The sequence below is a fragment of the Tupaia chinensis genome, unplaced genomic scaffold (assembly GCF_000334495.1).
Source record: "Tupaia chinensis unplaced genomic scaffold, TupChi_1.0 Scaffold000037_5, whole genome shotgun sequence".
In the NCBI taxonomy this organism is placed as follows: domain Eukaryota; kingdom Metazoa; phylum Chordata; class Mammalia; order Scandentia; family Tupaiidae; genus Tupaia; species Tupaia belangeri.
This window is the reverse complement of record NW_006159488.1, coordinates 409322-426885: the sequence shown is the minus strand read 5'-3', so window position 1 is coordinate 426885 and position 17564 is coordinate 409322. Positions and strand designations below refer to the sequence as shown.

Below are 17564 nucleotides of genomic sequence, written 5' to 3'. Positions count from 1 at the left end.
AGGAGAACGGAGGAGAAGGGACTGCGGCGTGGCCATCCCCCCGGGGGGTGATTTCTTGCTTTCTGTCTCTCTGTCTCTCTCTATCTGTCTGGCGAGCGCACACGCCCTATACCAAAAACCTCTTCAAAAAAAAAAAAAAAGTCAACTCATGTTCTATGAATGTCTCTTTTAAAAAATTCCTCAAGTGTAAGTGTCCAGTCTTCAATTTCTCATTCTAAGAATTCAGTCTCCTAAGTGCTTTTGGTTCTGTCATAAATAGGTCCAGAACCAAGTCACCTGGCCATAATCTTGGACTTGAGGAGCAATGGTCTCCATGTCTGTGTGAAGGAAGAATTATACTGGTCACCTAATTGCTGCAGAACACCAAGGAGAATGGCACTCCCATGACAGGAGATAAACTTTTCTTGGTAAGGTCAGAAAAGTCTTCAAGAGAGACAGAGTGCCAGCCAAATGGCAGCAGTAGACTGATCATTTCTCTCACCAAATCAAATTTGAAACAGGATCGATCAGTTTGAGGGGGTGTGGGAGTAGAAATGGGTTTAGAAACAGAGATATTGGACTTCTAGTTTCAAGTGCAGATAGGAGCACAAGTGATTTATTTTTTCAAATAAAATATGTTAGCATCTGTTTTGCTCCAAAATTGTGAGCATATCTTAACAGGCATATTGAAACACAATGTTCAACCTTATTCTGGACAACATAGTTGAAAATAATTTGAGATGGAAAATAGAACAGGATGAATAATTTTATCTTAGTGTACAGTGTGGCCTAAGGAAAAACTAAATTGAAGTAACATTCTATCCGTCCCAATGGTTTCTGGTACCCCATCGGAAATATTTATAAAAGGCCCTGAGGGGCTTAAATGTCTGAATCATCAATATCAAGTGGACAGGAGGAACAATAATTTGGATTTCAAAAGTGGCCTCTTAGAGGTGACCATTTGACTTTTCTGATATACTGGTGTACTCTACAGGAAGGCAACAATACAGATTCATATAGACTGGCCTATGGTTATCATACCTGTTAGAACAGAGAAGAACCAAGAGGATAGTCTACCCATTTTATCCTGTCAAAATTCAAGACTTCCTTTCTGTCACAGGGCCACTCACAACAAAGCGGGGAGAGTTCCAACATGGGTTAGGATCGAGGACATAATTAGGCCATATTGGTAAAAGATACAACCTTCACTGAAAGGAGCAAAGAAGCTGTAAAAACCTATCCTCTGGGTAGTAAGATCTCATTATTTAGGAGTACATTTCTTTCCTCCCATATTCTGCTCTTTTTAAATCACTGACTTGATAAAATTAGTTCAAAGGGTGCCTCTCTCTTGTGAGGCATGCAACTATCAGTCTCTCCTTCCTCTACTATACCACTGCATTGGGGTTAACCAAAGTGAGGCTCAGAGGAGAGGTCCATCCAGTTGTTAGACTTGGTTCTGACATTACAAATGGGATCCTCACAACCTAAATGGTCTGGTCTGTCCACTACATGCCCTAGAAAGGAATAAATAAATTTGTAGACCAGCCCAGTGGTATGGTGCTTAAGGCTGACAGATCTGACACAGGTGACTGTGCAGTTTGAGTCCTGGACTCAGCAGCTTGGAAAACATGCCAGGAACATGTGTGTACATGCCCCAAATCCTGAAATCAGGAAAAGATGGAGGAGAAAGGAGTGTGATATAACCATTGCACATGGGGTATGAGGGAGTGCTTTTTGCTCTTGTTCTCTCACTCTCTCTCTCTCTGACTAGTGGTCCTACTCACATTGTGGCAAATGAGAGAAAGAGAAAGAGAGAGAAAAGGAAGAAATCTGCCTCAAATATCCCTCTAGCACATACCCCAGAGACCTAACAGTTGATGCCAGAACAAAACTTTCAGATCCTGGCCCAAATATTCTCCTTTATAACTCAATCAACAGGCATCTGCAATACTGCGTGAGGGTAATTCTTTGGAACTAACAAAATATATTTTGCTTCAAATAGTTCTGTGCCATTCTCCTAAGGTTATTATCTTGCTCTACAATGGGAATCTAAGTGATAATATATTCATTTCTCCCAAACCTAGGTCATGCCCAGTAGTAAATTAGATATTTCAGGAAACACATTTATGCTTTTAGGTCACTGACTAGAGTGCTATTTACCTCGAGTAAGAATGTTTCAAATGGCCTTTCCATGTGATACCTCCTGAAGCACCTAAGTATGACTCAGGCATTAGAGCCAATCTGGCTGAATAAAAACACAAAATAAAAAGCAAAGATGAGCTGAGTAGTATCTTCCACTAAGAGTGGAGCATCATTTTACAAGCCTAGGAGGAATGTTTTATGTGGTAAAGAGTCCATTCCATACAGTCCCAATGAAGTTGCTCAACTGTGCTGCTCTGATCCCTCCCCTCAGAGACAGGCAGATAGGTGCCTTAGATAGCCAGTTCAAGTACTCCATCTCCATAGCCACCATGACGGGTACAGAGATGAGAATGTGGCCCACATAGGTCCACTTAGGGTCTTCCTGTAAGTCACATTAATTTATCACAAAGTTAAATCCTGTTTTACAAGCTACAATTGTGTGAAATCAGAACTTCCAACAGCCATCTTTTCTGGTGTCTGAAGGAAGCCATTCATCCAGTAGACATGAGTCAATGAGAGGGAAGCAGATGTCAGAAACAGAAATATAGCACTAATAAGATCCTTTCACACCCTAAATCTAGTCATGCCTAAAATTAGTCCCTGCCCTGAACTTGTCAATTACATGAGAATCTCCTTTGAGGCTTTTACACTTGGATTTCTGTCATTTACCAATAACAATCCTGACTAATGCAACTGCTAAACCAAAGTAGGACCAGTTGTTTAAAAATCTCACCTTGGGGGCCAGCAGATGGTTACATTATGGTTATGTTGCTCGACTCCCGTGTAGTCGACCGTGGTTCGAGTCCTGGACCCAGCTGTTTAAAACTCAAAACAGGTATGTGTGTGTGCATGCCCCAAATCCTGAGAAGAGAATGTAGGAGAAAGGAGTACAGAGTGGTCATCCCCCCTGGGTGGGGGTAACTTCTCACTTTCTGTCTTTCTGACTCTCTGGCCAGCACTCGCTCCCTATAGCAAAAATCTCTCTCTAAAAGCCCCCCTCTCCCAAAAAACCCTCCCTAAAAAAAAAAAAAAAAAAAAAAAAAAAAACCTCACCTTGAAGCCATTAAATCCTAGTCCCAATTAGACTATCAGATCATCTCTGGCCCTCTTCCTGTAATTCACCTGTACTTATTTTAAAGTTTTTTAAATGATAATTATCTAATGTTTATAAACATAACATGCTTCAGAAAATTTGCAAAATCCAAAATAAGTATAAAAACTTAAAATTACAACTCCTTGACCCAGAGGAAATCACTGTTAATGCCTTAATATATTTCCTTCCAGTGTAAACATGTAGACTTTTTTTAAATTGAGATTATAGCCTATAGAGATTTTTTATTATTTATTTATTTATTTTTTTTTTTAGAGAGAGAATTTTGCTATAGGGTGCATGTGCTCACCGGAGAGACAGAGAGACAGAAAACAAGAAATCACCCCCCTGGGGAATGGCCATGCTGCAATCCCTTCTCCTCAATTCTCTTCTCTTCTCGGTACTCTGGGCATGCATGTACATATGCTTGGCATGAGTTTTGAGCCTCCAGGTCTGGACTCAAACGATGGTGGGCCATGTGGGAGTAGAGCAAAGTAACCACTATGCCATCTGCTGGTCCTATCCTATAGACATTTTATCCTATAGTTCTTGCTTAACATTAACTTGTATGCAAATTCCTACATGATGAAATGCTCTTTAAATATAGGCTTCTTAAGAGCTTCACAATATTTCATTTGGTTTCTCTCATCCTTTAAATATTTTCTTATCTTAGGACTTCTGGAACAACATACTCTCAACATTTTCTCCTTCCTCATCATCCCTATCACCATCTCCTTTAGTGGTTCTTCCCTCTCTCTCTCATATCCAAATGTTGAAGTGCCTCCAGATTCAGTTCTTGGACTACTTGTCCCTCTACTCAGATACTTAAAAAAATCACATTTATATCACAGCTTTCAAAAGCATCTATACACTGATAGCTTCCAAATTTATATCTGCATTCTGTACCTCTCCATTCTATTCTATTACAGATCTTCATATTCAACTGTCTTATTAACATCTCAAATGTAACACATCCAAAACTGATCTGATCATCACCCACAATCAGTTCCCCTGAAGCCTTTTCCAGTCCAGTTAAAAACAATTTCATCTTTCTAGTTGCTAAGATCTAAAACCTTCATAGATATCTTTGTTTCCTCTCGCTACCCATCATCACATTTATTTGGTCCCATCTTTAAAATATACACAGAATATACACAAAAATCCACCACCACTACCCGAACCCAAGCCACTACCATCTCTCACCTGAAACTGATGTCCTTGTTTCATCCTCCATCTACCCACCCCTCATCTCATTCTATTCTCAATAAAATAGCCAGAGTAATCTCTTTAAATGTATGTCAGAGAATGGTACATCTCTGAAGTCAGCAGATGCCTCCCATCTCACTAAGAGTAAATGTGAGTCCTTCCTATGGCCTGTAGAAAGCTACGGTATGGACTCCCTACCTCACTTGCCACTCCAGCCACACTGGCATTCTTCCTGATTCTCATATACACAATCATAACCCCTGTTACAGGTCTTTGATAAGAGAGAGAAATCTGTTGTTTCTTTTATCTAGAGCACTTGCCACAAATACCATGTGGCTCATTCCCTCTCCTGCTTGAAACCACTGGTAAAATGCTGCCTTCTCATGAAGCCTTTCTTGACCATCCAATTTAATACTCTCCAATCCCTGTCCCCTTACCATGCTTTATTTTTTCCTGTGATACTTAGTACTTGGATCAGATTATACAGAACTAAGTCATACCTGTCTACTTCACAGTTTCTCAGATCACCCCAACATGTTGCCTTGTATATTTTTTCAGTGAAACTGCTCTTATTAGGGTCACCAACAAAGTTATCAAATCCAGTGGACTCTACTTTGCCTTCACCTTTAGTAGACTCCCCTATAGTGTTAGAATTCTCAGCCTCTTTCTTGAAAAACCAGAGAGAAGGCAGCCTGAGAAAGACTTAATCTTCAGTTGCTGATTTTAGAGTTGGAATAAGGGGCTACAAGCCAAGAAAGTGGTTGGTGAGAAAGACTTAATCTTCAGTTGCTGATTTTGGAGTTGGAAGAAGGGACTACAAGCCAAGAAAGTGGTTGACCTCTAGAAACTAGAAAAGAGAATTAGGTCTACGATCCTCTGAGTCTCCAAAAAGACTGTGGCCCTGAAGAGAACTTAATTTATGCTTAAGGAGATTCATGTGGTTTAGTTTGGTTTGGTTTGGTTTGGTTTGGTTTGTTTGTCTCTTTTTAAGGCTTTTGCTATAGGGTGCATGCTCACTGAAGAGAGACAGTGAGAAATCAACCCCTCCCCCACCCCGGGAGGATGGCCACACCACATTCCTGTCTCCACTCTCCTCCTAGGATTTTGGACGCATACATACATGCACCTGACATGATTTTCAAGCCTCTAGCTCAGGACTTGAGCCCAATGCCTTAACCACCATGCCACCTTCTGGCCTCTCATGTGGGGCTGCCCAGCTACCTAGTCCAAAATCTTATAAAGTGAATCTTAATTCTTAGTTCCTGCCCCTTGTCCTTCACCGACCCAGCCTTCCATTCTCAATAAATCTGATATCCTGGTGTTGCTAGTTCTAAAATACATTGGTTTATCTTGCTTTACCTCCACTATCACAACCCTAGTCTAAGCTGCCACCATCTCTTACTTGGGCAACTCTCATATCCATTAATCCATTTCTCTACTTTTATTCCTATCGCCCTCTACCTGTTTACCACAAAGCAGTCATAATAACATTTTTATAATTTAAAGAAAATATGGTGTTTTTTATTTCCTAAATCCTTAATGGCTTCCTACTGCACTTGAAATAAAATCCAGGCCATTGAGCATAATTTAGAAAGTCTTATATGATGTTTGAAATGTCTCCAGTGTCATTCCCCACCTCACCAACACCCATCCTCTCCCCAGCTAGTCCTCATAGCTAACTTCACCATCACCAAAGTCCAGTCTAGCTTCAGGGCCTTCCCATATTCCATGTTCTCTTTTCGATTTTTTTCATCCTTCTGACTTTAGTTCTGATGCTACCTCCACAAGAGATCCTCTCTGAGGATCTCTGTATCAGAAGTTGTCTCCCCCTTACCAGCAGTTAGCGTAATGGCTATGTCACTGGACTCCCACGTGGTCGACCGCAGTTCGCGTCCCGGACCTGGTGGCTTAAAACTCACTCCAGGTGCGTGTGCGTGCATGCCCAGGATCCCGAGAGGAGAATGGAGGAGAAGGGATTGTGGCGTGACCATCCCCCCTGTGGGGGGGATTTTTCGCTTTCTGTCTCTATGTCTCTCTCTGTCTGTCTGACGAGCACACGTGCCCTATAGCAAAAATCTCTCCAAAAAAAAAAAAAAAAAAGAAGTTGTCTCCCAACCTCAGTGTTCTATTATAATGGAGGAGAAGGGATTGTGGTGTGACCATCCCCCCTGTGGGGGTGATTTTTCGCTTTCTGTCTCTATGTCTCTCTCTGTCTGACGAGCACACGTGCCCTATAGCAAAAATCTCTCCAAAAAAAAAAAAGTTGTCTCCCAACCTCAGCATTCTATTATAATGCCCTATTAACTTCCTTCATAAAACTTACATAATATGTAAAAATAACAATTTACTATGTCTGCAAACTAGAATGCAAATCTTATAAAAGGCCCTGATCATCTGATAGCACCATATCTACCAGCTGTCTGCATTTGTCCCTTATAGTGTTTTCTCTTGTTATAGTGGAGAAGCATCTCTACTTCTGTACTTTATCCATACCTTTTCACCTATACAAGAATACTATTTAAACAATTATCTCTTGCTTCTGCTATATCACCAATTTCTCCCTCTCTACTGGATTACACCATCTATATACGCATATTACAATGTATCCAATCTTGAAATAAAAAATGTCTTTGCTTATTATCCTTCAACTACCACTCCATTTCTCTGCTGTGCTTCACAATAATCTTCGAAGTATTTGTCAATACTCATCTTTAGTTCTTCCTCTCTTCCAATTTTTTCTTGAACCCATTCAGCTGGCCATTCATCCCAACCACGCCCCTGGAACAATTCTCATCAAGACCCCCAAAGACTACCAATTTGACAAATACGGTTGTCATATCTTAGTCTTCATTATACTCAGTCTGGCAGGAGCATTTAGCCTGATGTCCACTCTCTCTCCTTGTCAGCATATCTTTTACCCAACTTCTGGAATATAACTTTCTCTTCATGTCCCTCCTTACTCACTTGGGGTTCCTTCTCAATATATTTTACTGGTTTGACCACAATTCCCTTACTTGGAATAATCCAAGGCTGAGTCCTCAAACCTCTTCTCTTCTCTGTCTCTACTTACTCTCTCAGATCTTCTCACCCAGTATCATAGTTTACTATCAAAATCCCATTTACTACAAAGTGTATATCTCTTCCCTAAACCCTGTACCACCAAATATTTCTGAAATGAATGAAGTAAATGAATTAAGGCAAAAGCATTGTCTATCTTCATGGTTATTATGCTCAGCGCCTAAAAGACTGCTTGACGTAGCACTCAATAATTATCTGTTAAATTAATTAATATTGTTAAACTAACACCCTTATGAGAAAATTTAAAAGATAGATGACAGTCATTAGCTAATTTCATGTAGTTGTTTCTTTTGATACAAGCCAATGAGCCAATGACATAAAAGAAGGTGATTTAAGACACTGTTTTTCAGGTCAGGTTCTCTAGCTTGTTCCATACCTGAAAATTGAAGCATCCAGAGGAAACAATACTGGGACCAACAGATGGTGCAATAGTTACGTCACTGGACTTCCACATAGTCAACCATGGTTTGAGCCCCAGATCCGGTGGCTTAAAGCTTATATTGAGCATATATATGTGTGTGATCAAAATCCCAAGGGGAGACTGGAGGAAAAGGCATTGCAGTGTAGCCATCTCCTCTGGGGGATGATTTCTCATTTTCTGTCTCTCTGTCTCTCAGTGAGCACACAGCCCAATAGCAAAAACTCTCTTAAAAAAACTTAAAAATTAATTAAAAAGAGAGGAAGCAATGCATTAAAACATCACTCAGGAAATTCTCCATGAGTGTGTTTATTTTTCCCATCATTATCAGATCATTGGTAAAAAATTTAGTAACAGAAATCTCAAGGAAACATTCTTAAAGAAGATAAAAGAATTTGAAGATGGAAATTCAGAACAAAATCAGATATAGTCAGTTGAGTGAAAGTTAAGACTGGTAATGTCAGGACCAACAGGAGAATGGAGGAGAAGGGATTTTGGTGTGACCATCCCCACAGGGGGTGATTTTTCACTTTCTTTCTCTCTGCCTCACTCTGTCTTTCTGGTGACCACACGTGCCCTATAGCAAAAATCTCTCAAAAAAAAGGATTGCTAATATTTTCTAAAGTTCAGAAGTTTAAAAAGTACAAATTGGACAATGATCTAGTTTATTCCTTTGAGCAAGTAAAACAAATTAAGCATTGATTCCTCAAGTGACCAGGTCATTTAACAAGTTCTCAGATTACAATCCATAAAAGGGAGTTTACTCACAGCAACATGGATGAATCTCACAGACATACTGTTGAGCAAAAGAAGACAGACATTCAGGGACTTTAAACAGTTCATGAAAGGGCCAACCATGCAGCATAGTGGTTAAGTCCTGTGCATTGGGAACTAGATCCCATATGGCCAAACATGATTTAAATCCCAGCCCCAGTGGCTTAAAACACATACTACATGTGTGTATATCCATACCCCAAATCCTGACAAGATGAATAAATAAAGGAAGAAGGATTGTGGCATGGCCAGGCCACATTGGGTTTATTTTCCTCTCTTCCTCTCTCTCTGCACACAACTTCTGCCAATTAAAAAAAAAAAAAAAAAAAAAAAAAAAAAAAGGTGGGGGGAGACCCAGCAGGTGGTTAAGAGTCTGGACTCCATCGTGGTTGACTATGTTTAGAGACCTAGGCCCAGTGTCTTGAAACTCAGACCAGGCACATTTGCATGCATGCCCAAAATTCCAAGAGGAGAATGGAGGAGAAGGAACTGTGGTGTGGCCATCTCTCCTTGGGGAGTGATTTCTCGCTTTCTGTCTCTGTCTCTCTGGCCAACACATGCACTATATAGAAAAAAAATCTCTCTTAAAGAAATGCATGTAAAATGTAAGTAAAGTATAAGTTTATTTTAGTGCAAAACACTTTGAAATCTTTCTTAGTCATTGTATTGTTTACAGAAATACCTGAACCTGGGTGAAAATAATAGAATACAGGTTTATTTGACTCATGATTCTGGTGATGTAGAAGGTACAAGAGTATTACAACATGGCAGACGGCAGGATCTTGAGCAGAGTAGGTAATTCTAAGTTTCTGCCTATTCTGTTCTCCTTTCCCCTCCTATAAATACACTAGAGCTCAATCATAGGGGCCCCATCTTAATGACCTTGTCACACACAAAGGTCCCACACTGGGATGCCATGAAGAGGTTGTTTTCATTAACACCATTACATTATAACTAAGTCTCAACACATGCACACATAATTTATTCATAATATGCATTGTCCATGAACTTTATAAAGATCCCCCCCACTGTGTTTCCACTTAAATAAAGGTCAAAATAAGGAATGGGATAACTTTCAAAAGTGATGGAAATGCTAGCTATCTTGATGTGTTTGATGGTTACATGGATACATATATTTGTCAAAACTCATTGAACTTGGGACCAGCACTTAGTGTAATGGCTGTATCGCTGGACTCCCATGTAGTCAACCATGGTTTGCGTCCCAGACCCAATGGCTTAAAACTCACTCTGGGCACGTGTGCATGCGTGCCCAAGATCCCAAGAGGAGAATGGAGGAGAAGGGATTGCAGCATGGCCATGCTCCCTGGGGGGTGATTTCTCGCTTTCTATCTCTCTGTCTTGCTCTGTCTGTCTGGCGAGCACACATGCCCTGTAGCAAAAACCTCTAAAACAAACAAACAAACAAACAAAAAACAAACAAACAAAAAACACCTCATTGAACTGTATACTTGAAATACTTATATTTTAATGTGACATATAATTCAACTTAAAAAGTGTTCTATGATGAATGTTCTGGAAGAGAAGTGGAAAATGTAAACAGATTACTACAAGATTGCTCAGTCTTTAATATACTAATTAGCACTGCATGTTTTTGTAGATTTTTCTTTTTTGAGAGTTTTTTTGCTACAGGGCATGTGCGCTCATTCGCCAGAAAGCCAGAGAGAGAGACAGAGAGACAGAAAGCGAGAAATCACCCCTAGCGGGGATGGCCATGCTGCAATCCCTTCTCCTCCATTCTCCTCTCAGGATCTTGGGCACAAACACACATGCCTGGTGTGAGTTCAAGTCACCGGGTCCAGAATTCCAACCGTGGTTGGCTACATGGGAGTCCAGCGACATCGCCATCACACCAACTGCTGGTCCCTAACACTGCATATTTCTAAGAAGAGGCTACAGGATGAAGTACCTTGCAGATTTAACTGCTTAAGGAACTTTTCTTTCTTCACATACATTAACATCTTTAAGACACTACAGAAACCCAATAACTTCCCCCTGGAAAAAATTCAAGGAAGGGCTATAAATACCACTACAGTCATTAGAATAAACTAGTTGTAGCATGCACTCTGTATAAGATTCAATTAAGTGGTGGAGGAATTCTTCCCAAAATAATAAATTTAGTTCTGGAGTTGTTGGCCTTAAATTCCTCTGGCAGTAATTAATAGAAAATCCAGTGGTCTGCTGAAAAATTCTACATTTATGTCAAGGAAGTGTTCCTCATTACAAACAACACTTGTCTTTCTGTTCTCTGTTAGACATCCAATGCACCAAAGGTGGTATTACAGCATTAAAACACACATTTTTAAAAATAGGCCATAGATTGGTTTCCCTGGAAAGCCAACTTTGAATCTTGTGTGTAGGCAATTTTCTGGGGAATGCCTCAAATAAACTCCTGTAGGGAGAACAAGGGAAGAGGCACAGGGCAGGGGGAGGAATTTAACTATGAATAGTTACAGCAAGGGTCTCAGCATATCCCATGGGGAACCCTGGAAAAAGAATGCCCCCTCGGAGTTGTCCACCCTTGAGACAAGAGGGCCAGTCCTTAATATCCTTACAACAAACTAATCATTACATGCTGGCTGCCCCAGGGAAGGAGTATGACCTCTTTGTGGCCTCTTTGGCTAACGGCAATTTCTCAAGGTAATTCTCTGAGAGCCATCAGCCACCAACAGGGAGATTGAGAGTGCCTCAGGTATGAAAGGGAGGCTAGGTAGCACATTACAGTGTCCACTACAGTAGCCATAAACATTCCTGTTACACCAATTCAGAGGTGGCGTGTTGCCTAAATAAATCATCCCTACCAAATTGAACTCTGAAGCTAATAACAGACAAGTTCTATTTAAGAATCAGTAGGCAAGGGCTTATGTGGCACCCATATTGCTTTATCCATAACAATTATTCACAAAACTACAATAAAAAAATAAATATTTTAGAGGTTTACCAACAAAGTTATTTTATTGTGTAAAGCATATAGTGATAAATTCATTAACCAATTTTGCTCTGACTAGAAACCCACTTATTCTTTATGAGGAATAATGCCTGAGAAAATCATACTTCTCTAAATAGAACTAAAACACAGAAATCCATAAAACAAAATTTAACATAGAAAAGCTTTATAGCACCTTTCCAACACTGGAGTGTTTTTAATTATGTTTCTTTTTGTCCTCTTCAATAAAATTAAATGAATACAAACAAAAAAATAACAGGTTCTAGGTTTCTCTCTATTCTGCTTTTCAATATAATACTAACAATCAACTCATTTTAATATATACACTCACAATCAGTTAAATTAAAATGTGTCTACTCAGAGTCTTCCATCATAAAACACATGTTTGTATTACAATAGTGGGATGCATAAGAAGCTTATCATATAATAGAGAAAACAGACATTTGAACAGATCATTTTAAATCATACAGTTATTCATTCAACAAACGTATCTAAGCACCAACTATATGCCTTAATATGAACAAAACAGATACCGGCCTCTTTATGGGACCTTCACTGAATGTGAGGGTCATCAGAAAAGTCATGATGCACTTTTGCACTGAAAATCAGAAAAAAACGTCATGACTTTCCTGACAACCCAATAGATGGCAGAAAATGCTATCAGCTTTACCTTCAGTAAGGAAGGAGAGCCACAGAAAGCTTAGTAATAGTAATCTTAATAATAAGAAGAAGAATAGTAACAAATCTCTATTGAATTCTTAAATTTGCCTGGTATATATGTATATTTACTTTGCTTTTCAAGTCAATCCTCAGAAATAGGTGTTTTTATTATTTATTATAATATTAATTCCCAGATGAGGATAGTAAAACACAAGGAGACTAAGTAATTTGATCAAGGTCATGCAAGTGGAAAGTGGCAGGTCTGGGATTCACAGAGAAGCTACCTTTGGAACTGAGGCTTGAAAACAGTATAAATTTATCAGACATTCCCAAAAAGAGGAGTAAATAGGGCATTCCAGACACAGGAACTGCAGGTACAAATACATAAAAATGGTCAGAAACAGGGCCAGTAGGTGGCATGGTGCTTAAAGCACTGGACTCCCACATGGTTAACTATAGTTTGAGTCCTGGACCTGGCAGTTTATTTTCTCTCTCTCTCTCTCTCTCTCTCTCTCTCTCTGTGTGTGTGTGTGTGTGTGTGTGTGTGTGTGTGTGTCTGTCTCTCTCTGTCTCTCTGTCTCTCTCTCTCTGATCAAATTAAAAAATAATAATAAAATTAAATAACTAATTCTAAAAAAATTAAAAAATCAGAAACATGCAAGTTCAGTCTGTTCAATGCTCATGCAAGAGTCACAAGAGCCCAGGCCTGAAAAGCAGGGGCAGCAAGGGACAGGCAAATTTAGAAAGGAATCATGTTCCCTACAAGGAACATAGGCAGGGGAGTGAGGTCTTGTTATTAAATAATATTAATAAGATAAAAATGGCACATATGCACTAAGAGAATCCTATAAGCTACACAACAGCTAAAGATTTACACACATCATCTTACTTTAATTTCACTACAATCTAATAAGAAAGATAATACTGTTATCTCAGTTTATGAGTCAGAATACTGAAGTTCAAAGGGAACACCTCGATGGTTCCAGGTCCTCCTAGTGGTGTGTTACAAAGCTAGGACTCCAAACCAAGGAACTGCGACTCCAAAGTCTGTGCTCATGGAGTCCTGCTCTGCAGCATATGCAACTGACACAAGACAGGAGGATGCCTCAGTCCAGGAGGCAGATGGTGCTGCCCTCAACCAAAGAAGCACTAGCTGTGGGCTGGAGGAAGCAGGAGTTGAGAAAAATGTACGCAAAGGTAGAGCTGACAACTAAGTAATATTTGGCACTGAGAAAGAAGAAAGAATAATGGATACTAGCCACTGTCAGAAAGGATGGTGATTCCATCCACCAAGAGAATGGGTGGAGATGAGCGCCGAGAGATGGGCAGGGAGATGGAGAGTGACAGAACACGCTGAAGTCCAGATTTCCCAGGCTGTAGAATATTTAGGCAGCTGGATATTTAGGACAAAAACTGAGGAAAATAATCCACTACAAAGATACATATATTTGGCCACAAAGAACATGTTGAGAGCATAAGGGTGGTTGAAATTATCTAGAGAGAATGTGAAGAATAAGAAGGTAAGAAAGTAATGGACAAAAATCTAAAAAAGCCCAACCATCCAGGAAAAAATCTATTCTCTCATCTGTAAATTGAAGATGAATCTACCTCCTTTAGAAGTTTAACTGGGAAAGGGGTTCTTCTACAAGTAAGGCAGGCTGTCATTCACGATATTTCTGTAAAACCAACTTATTCTCTACCACACGTGAGGTTTTCGATTACTGCTGGGTGACATATTCCTGCTTAAAATAAGTTAGTTGAATGGTGTGTTAATAACAAATAAAAATAGTGCAAATGGTTTATCAGCATTCTCACCACAGATTGGTTTGGCTGCTCTGAGCCCACGTTGCTGATGTCAGTAATTCCACTTTGGGCATCAACACTGCTAGCTTTGGATGGACGCGTTGTACGATTACAGCGCTCCCAGCACAGCCACTTTCCAGGCTTATTTTTGTTCTGTTTTCACTCTTCTCCGGTCAGCCTCAAAAAATTATTACAGTGCAGCTTTCCTGCCTTATCATGAATCTGTACAACAGGCCATTTCTCCCATTTCTCTCTCTTTAAAGCAAAGGAAAACTTCCCGATGTTAACATGTAACAAAAAGAAAAAAAAAAAGGAAAAAGAAAGAAAGCCGTTTGGTCCGCCCTCCCTGGCTGTTGCTACCTTGCAGTTTATGACACACAGATAGAGGGAGGTCTGCTGAAGTGAACCAGCAGCCTGAGAGCTCTTCTATTCCCGTGGAAACTAGGAGTCCCTTGGTGCAGGCAGCTCTCCCTACTTTCCAGTGCGGCTCCTTTCGTGTGACTTTGCGAGGGGCTGGTGAATGATTCCTGAATGTGTGTCTCGCTGAAGCCAGCGGCACAGGGAGGGAGGACCCAAGCAGAGTGGTGGCAGAGGAAGCCAACACAGACCTCGCAGAGCTGGAACGGGCTCGACTCTTGTATGCAGTTTTTGAAGTCAGCAAAACAGAAATCAAATTACTATATTATGCTGGTGGAAGCTCAAAGAGAGGAGACTGTGTGCCGGCTTAATTACTATGAGAGATGCAGCGAGTCACAGAATAGCAAAGTGTGTCTCATGTGTGGACCCTGAAGACAAATGTAAGTTCTCACGCTGCTATATGTTATTGCTGTGTAATTTTCATTCTGGTTTGAAAGCATGCTTGGCCAAAGCATAATCGTCTCAATGAGAATTGTAGTGTGGAAAGTTGTCTGCTAATCTTTACTTAAGACCTTTTCTTTTTTCCTTTTATTAACTAAGCAACATAATAGGAGCTGAAATTCCTGATGACAGCTGTTAATTCAGCTTCAGACTCATCGAGAATCCTAACCCTAACTACATCCAATTACTATGGGATTAACACTGGACGTATTTTTTAATTGACTTTCTTAATACCTACATCTCCATTGTTTTGGATTGCATGCTATTTTCATATTGATGTGGCTAAACTAGTGTGATCAGCATAACCAACAAAAGGAGATACATCTAAACAAGAATTCCTGGTAGTTACAAACTTTTCTTCTTTGGCCAGGATCACATTTGTCTCCCTGAATGCTCAAAACTCCACAACCTCTGTACTAAAAGTTCGTTCTGCTTTGTGGCTCTTGCTCTGGTGGAAAAAAGAAAAAAGAAAGAAAGAAAGCCAGACAGTGGACTCTACTAAAATGGCAAAGGGAGGAAATATAAAGAGCCACCACAGTTCTTCAACTATTATCATAATAATGGGAGACAAAAAGCCAGCTAAGAGAGCCCAGCATGTACACCCAAGGAGGGATGGTGAGCAGAGGCTATAAATTGTTAGTCTTTCTATACTTCATCTGCTACAAATTCCAGTTTAGAAATGGATATTCTCTGTGAAGAAAACAATTCTCTGAGCTCCATTCCGAACTCCCTAATGCAATTAAGTGATGACACAAGACTCTACAACAATGACTTTAACTCCAGAGAAGCCAACACTTCTGATGTGTTTAACTGGACCGTGGACTCTGATAATCGAACCAACCTTTCCTGTGAAGGGTGCCTCTCACCACCATGTGTCTCCCTACTTCATCTCCAGGAAAAAAACTGGTCTGCTTTATTGACAGCTGTAGTGATTATTCTAACCATTGCCGGAAACATACTCGTCATCATGGCAGTGTCCCTAGAGAAAAAGCTGCAGAATGCCACCAACTATTTCCTGATGTCACTTGCCATAGCTGATATGCTGCTGGGTTTCCTTGTCATGCCCGTGTCCATGTTAACCATCCTGTACGGTGAGTGGCATTGGTTTCCAGCTGTCCTCACACTGCTATTAAAGAGCATGTGCGTGTCCTTAGCAGATGGGGTGGGGGCTCAGGACCAATTGTAAAAAGAAGGCTTTGACTATACGCTAGTGTCCACCATGTTAATGCTAGGTACTTAAATTTTACTTTTTAAACAGGGTTTCACATTATCACCTACTCTCTGTGATCACTGGAGAATTTTGTGTTTTAAAACATTTATATTTTATAATTATTAAGTTATGTGCTTTAAAACATATGCATGTTATGTAGAAAGTCTAAATACCTTAATACAGTCATAAAGCAATAACTTACCCATCATTCCGAATCCACTTGATTTTCACTCCTTTGTAGTCTTAACCAAATATTCCAGCCATCCGGATAGAACAGTTTTATCTTGGCCACACAGTTTCAACACTTCAAATGGAGTGGTAAAACCTTCCCAATTACCTCGGAACATTTTTCAGGGAGAACATTAGCAGTGCAGTGGGTTTAATGTTAAAATATGCAGAGTCTCCATTAGAATAAATGAATTACTCCCGTTTTAATTGTTCTCTGCCCTGAGAAGCTAATTTGGAAATGTGCCTTTGAATTCTACCCTCAACTCTTTAAAAATGCATATGCAGAAACTCCACCAGTCTGGTTTGGAGGAGGGTGGAAAACAAATAGAAGATTAATGTTGCTTTCTTCTCAACAGAGTGTGAAATAGTCAAATCTCTCAGCAAGTCAGCAAACACTGGGACTGCTTCAGCGGGAAGCAGAATGTGATATTCTTTCCAAATTATGAGTAACACAGACTGATTTCTCCTTCAAGAGAGAGAGAGAAAGAGAGAACTAAGACTGCTGACATAAGCACATCAGCGGTCGACTCAGGGCTTAGACACAGGTTCTCAGAACGGTCTTTGAGAGAGGATTCTCTGGCCAAGTCTTAAAGGCAAAATAAGTATCAACCCGTCCCTGAGGAGTGTGAAGGATGATGGAGGTGAGCGAGGAAGAGAGCAGGCGCCACTTCTCACAGGCTTGAAAATGCTCAATCCAAGTCCAGCCCCCGCTTAACCGTTCAAATGTCACACCGGAATGATTTCATTAAAGTCGCCTGTCATTTCCCAGACATTCGGGAGAGGTGCCTGCTCCCTGAAACTCCACTTCCCCCGGAGGCAAATTCCAGTGGAGGTGGAAGGGGTGACTGAGCAAGACTCTCCGGGAACTGAAACCGCAGCAGGAGGACTGGGGTGACCCTGCCTAGCGGGTCGGGGGCAGGCACCGACCGGTTGAGGAAACTGAGACCAGCGGGAACCACGCTCTCGGGGTGCACGAGCGCGCCCTAGCGGCAGCCCCTCTACGCGCAGCCTGCTCCCTCCAGAATCCGCCCCTCCCTGCGCTGGTCCTCTGGCCTCCTCCAGCTGCCGGGCTCCTAGCCACTGCCCAAGAGGAAAAGGCTCCCTCCCAATACATGCAGCCGGAAGCGGAGTAAGACCCACCGCCGCTCTGTTG

At 40.7% G+C, this 17564-nt stretch overlaps 1 protein-coding gene across 1 annotated transcript in view; it reads left to right on the top strand.

Moving 5' to 3' along the window:
• Window positions 1-14805: 14805 nt before the first annotated feature.
• HTR2A (5-hydroxytryptamine receptor 2A) overlaps window positions 14806-17564 on the top strand; it is an 83166-nt gene continuing 80407 nt past the window's right edge. Inside the window, exon 1 of the mRNA XM_027772727.1 lies at window positions 14806-16064. Within this exon, the coding sequence (XP_027628528.1) occupies window positions 15653-16064 (412 nt within the window). The 5' untranslated portion in view covers window positions 14806-15652. The remainder of the gene's footprint in view (window positions 16065-17564) is intronic.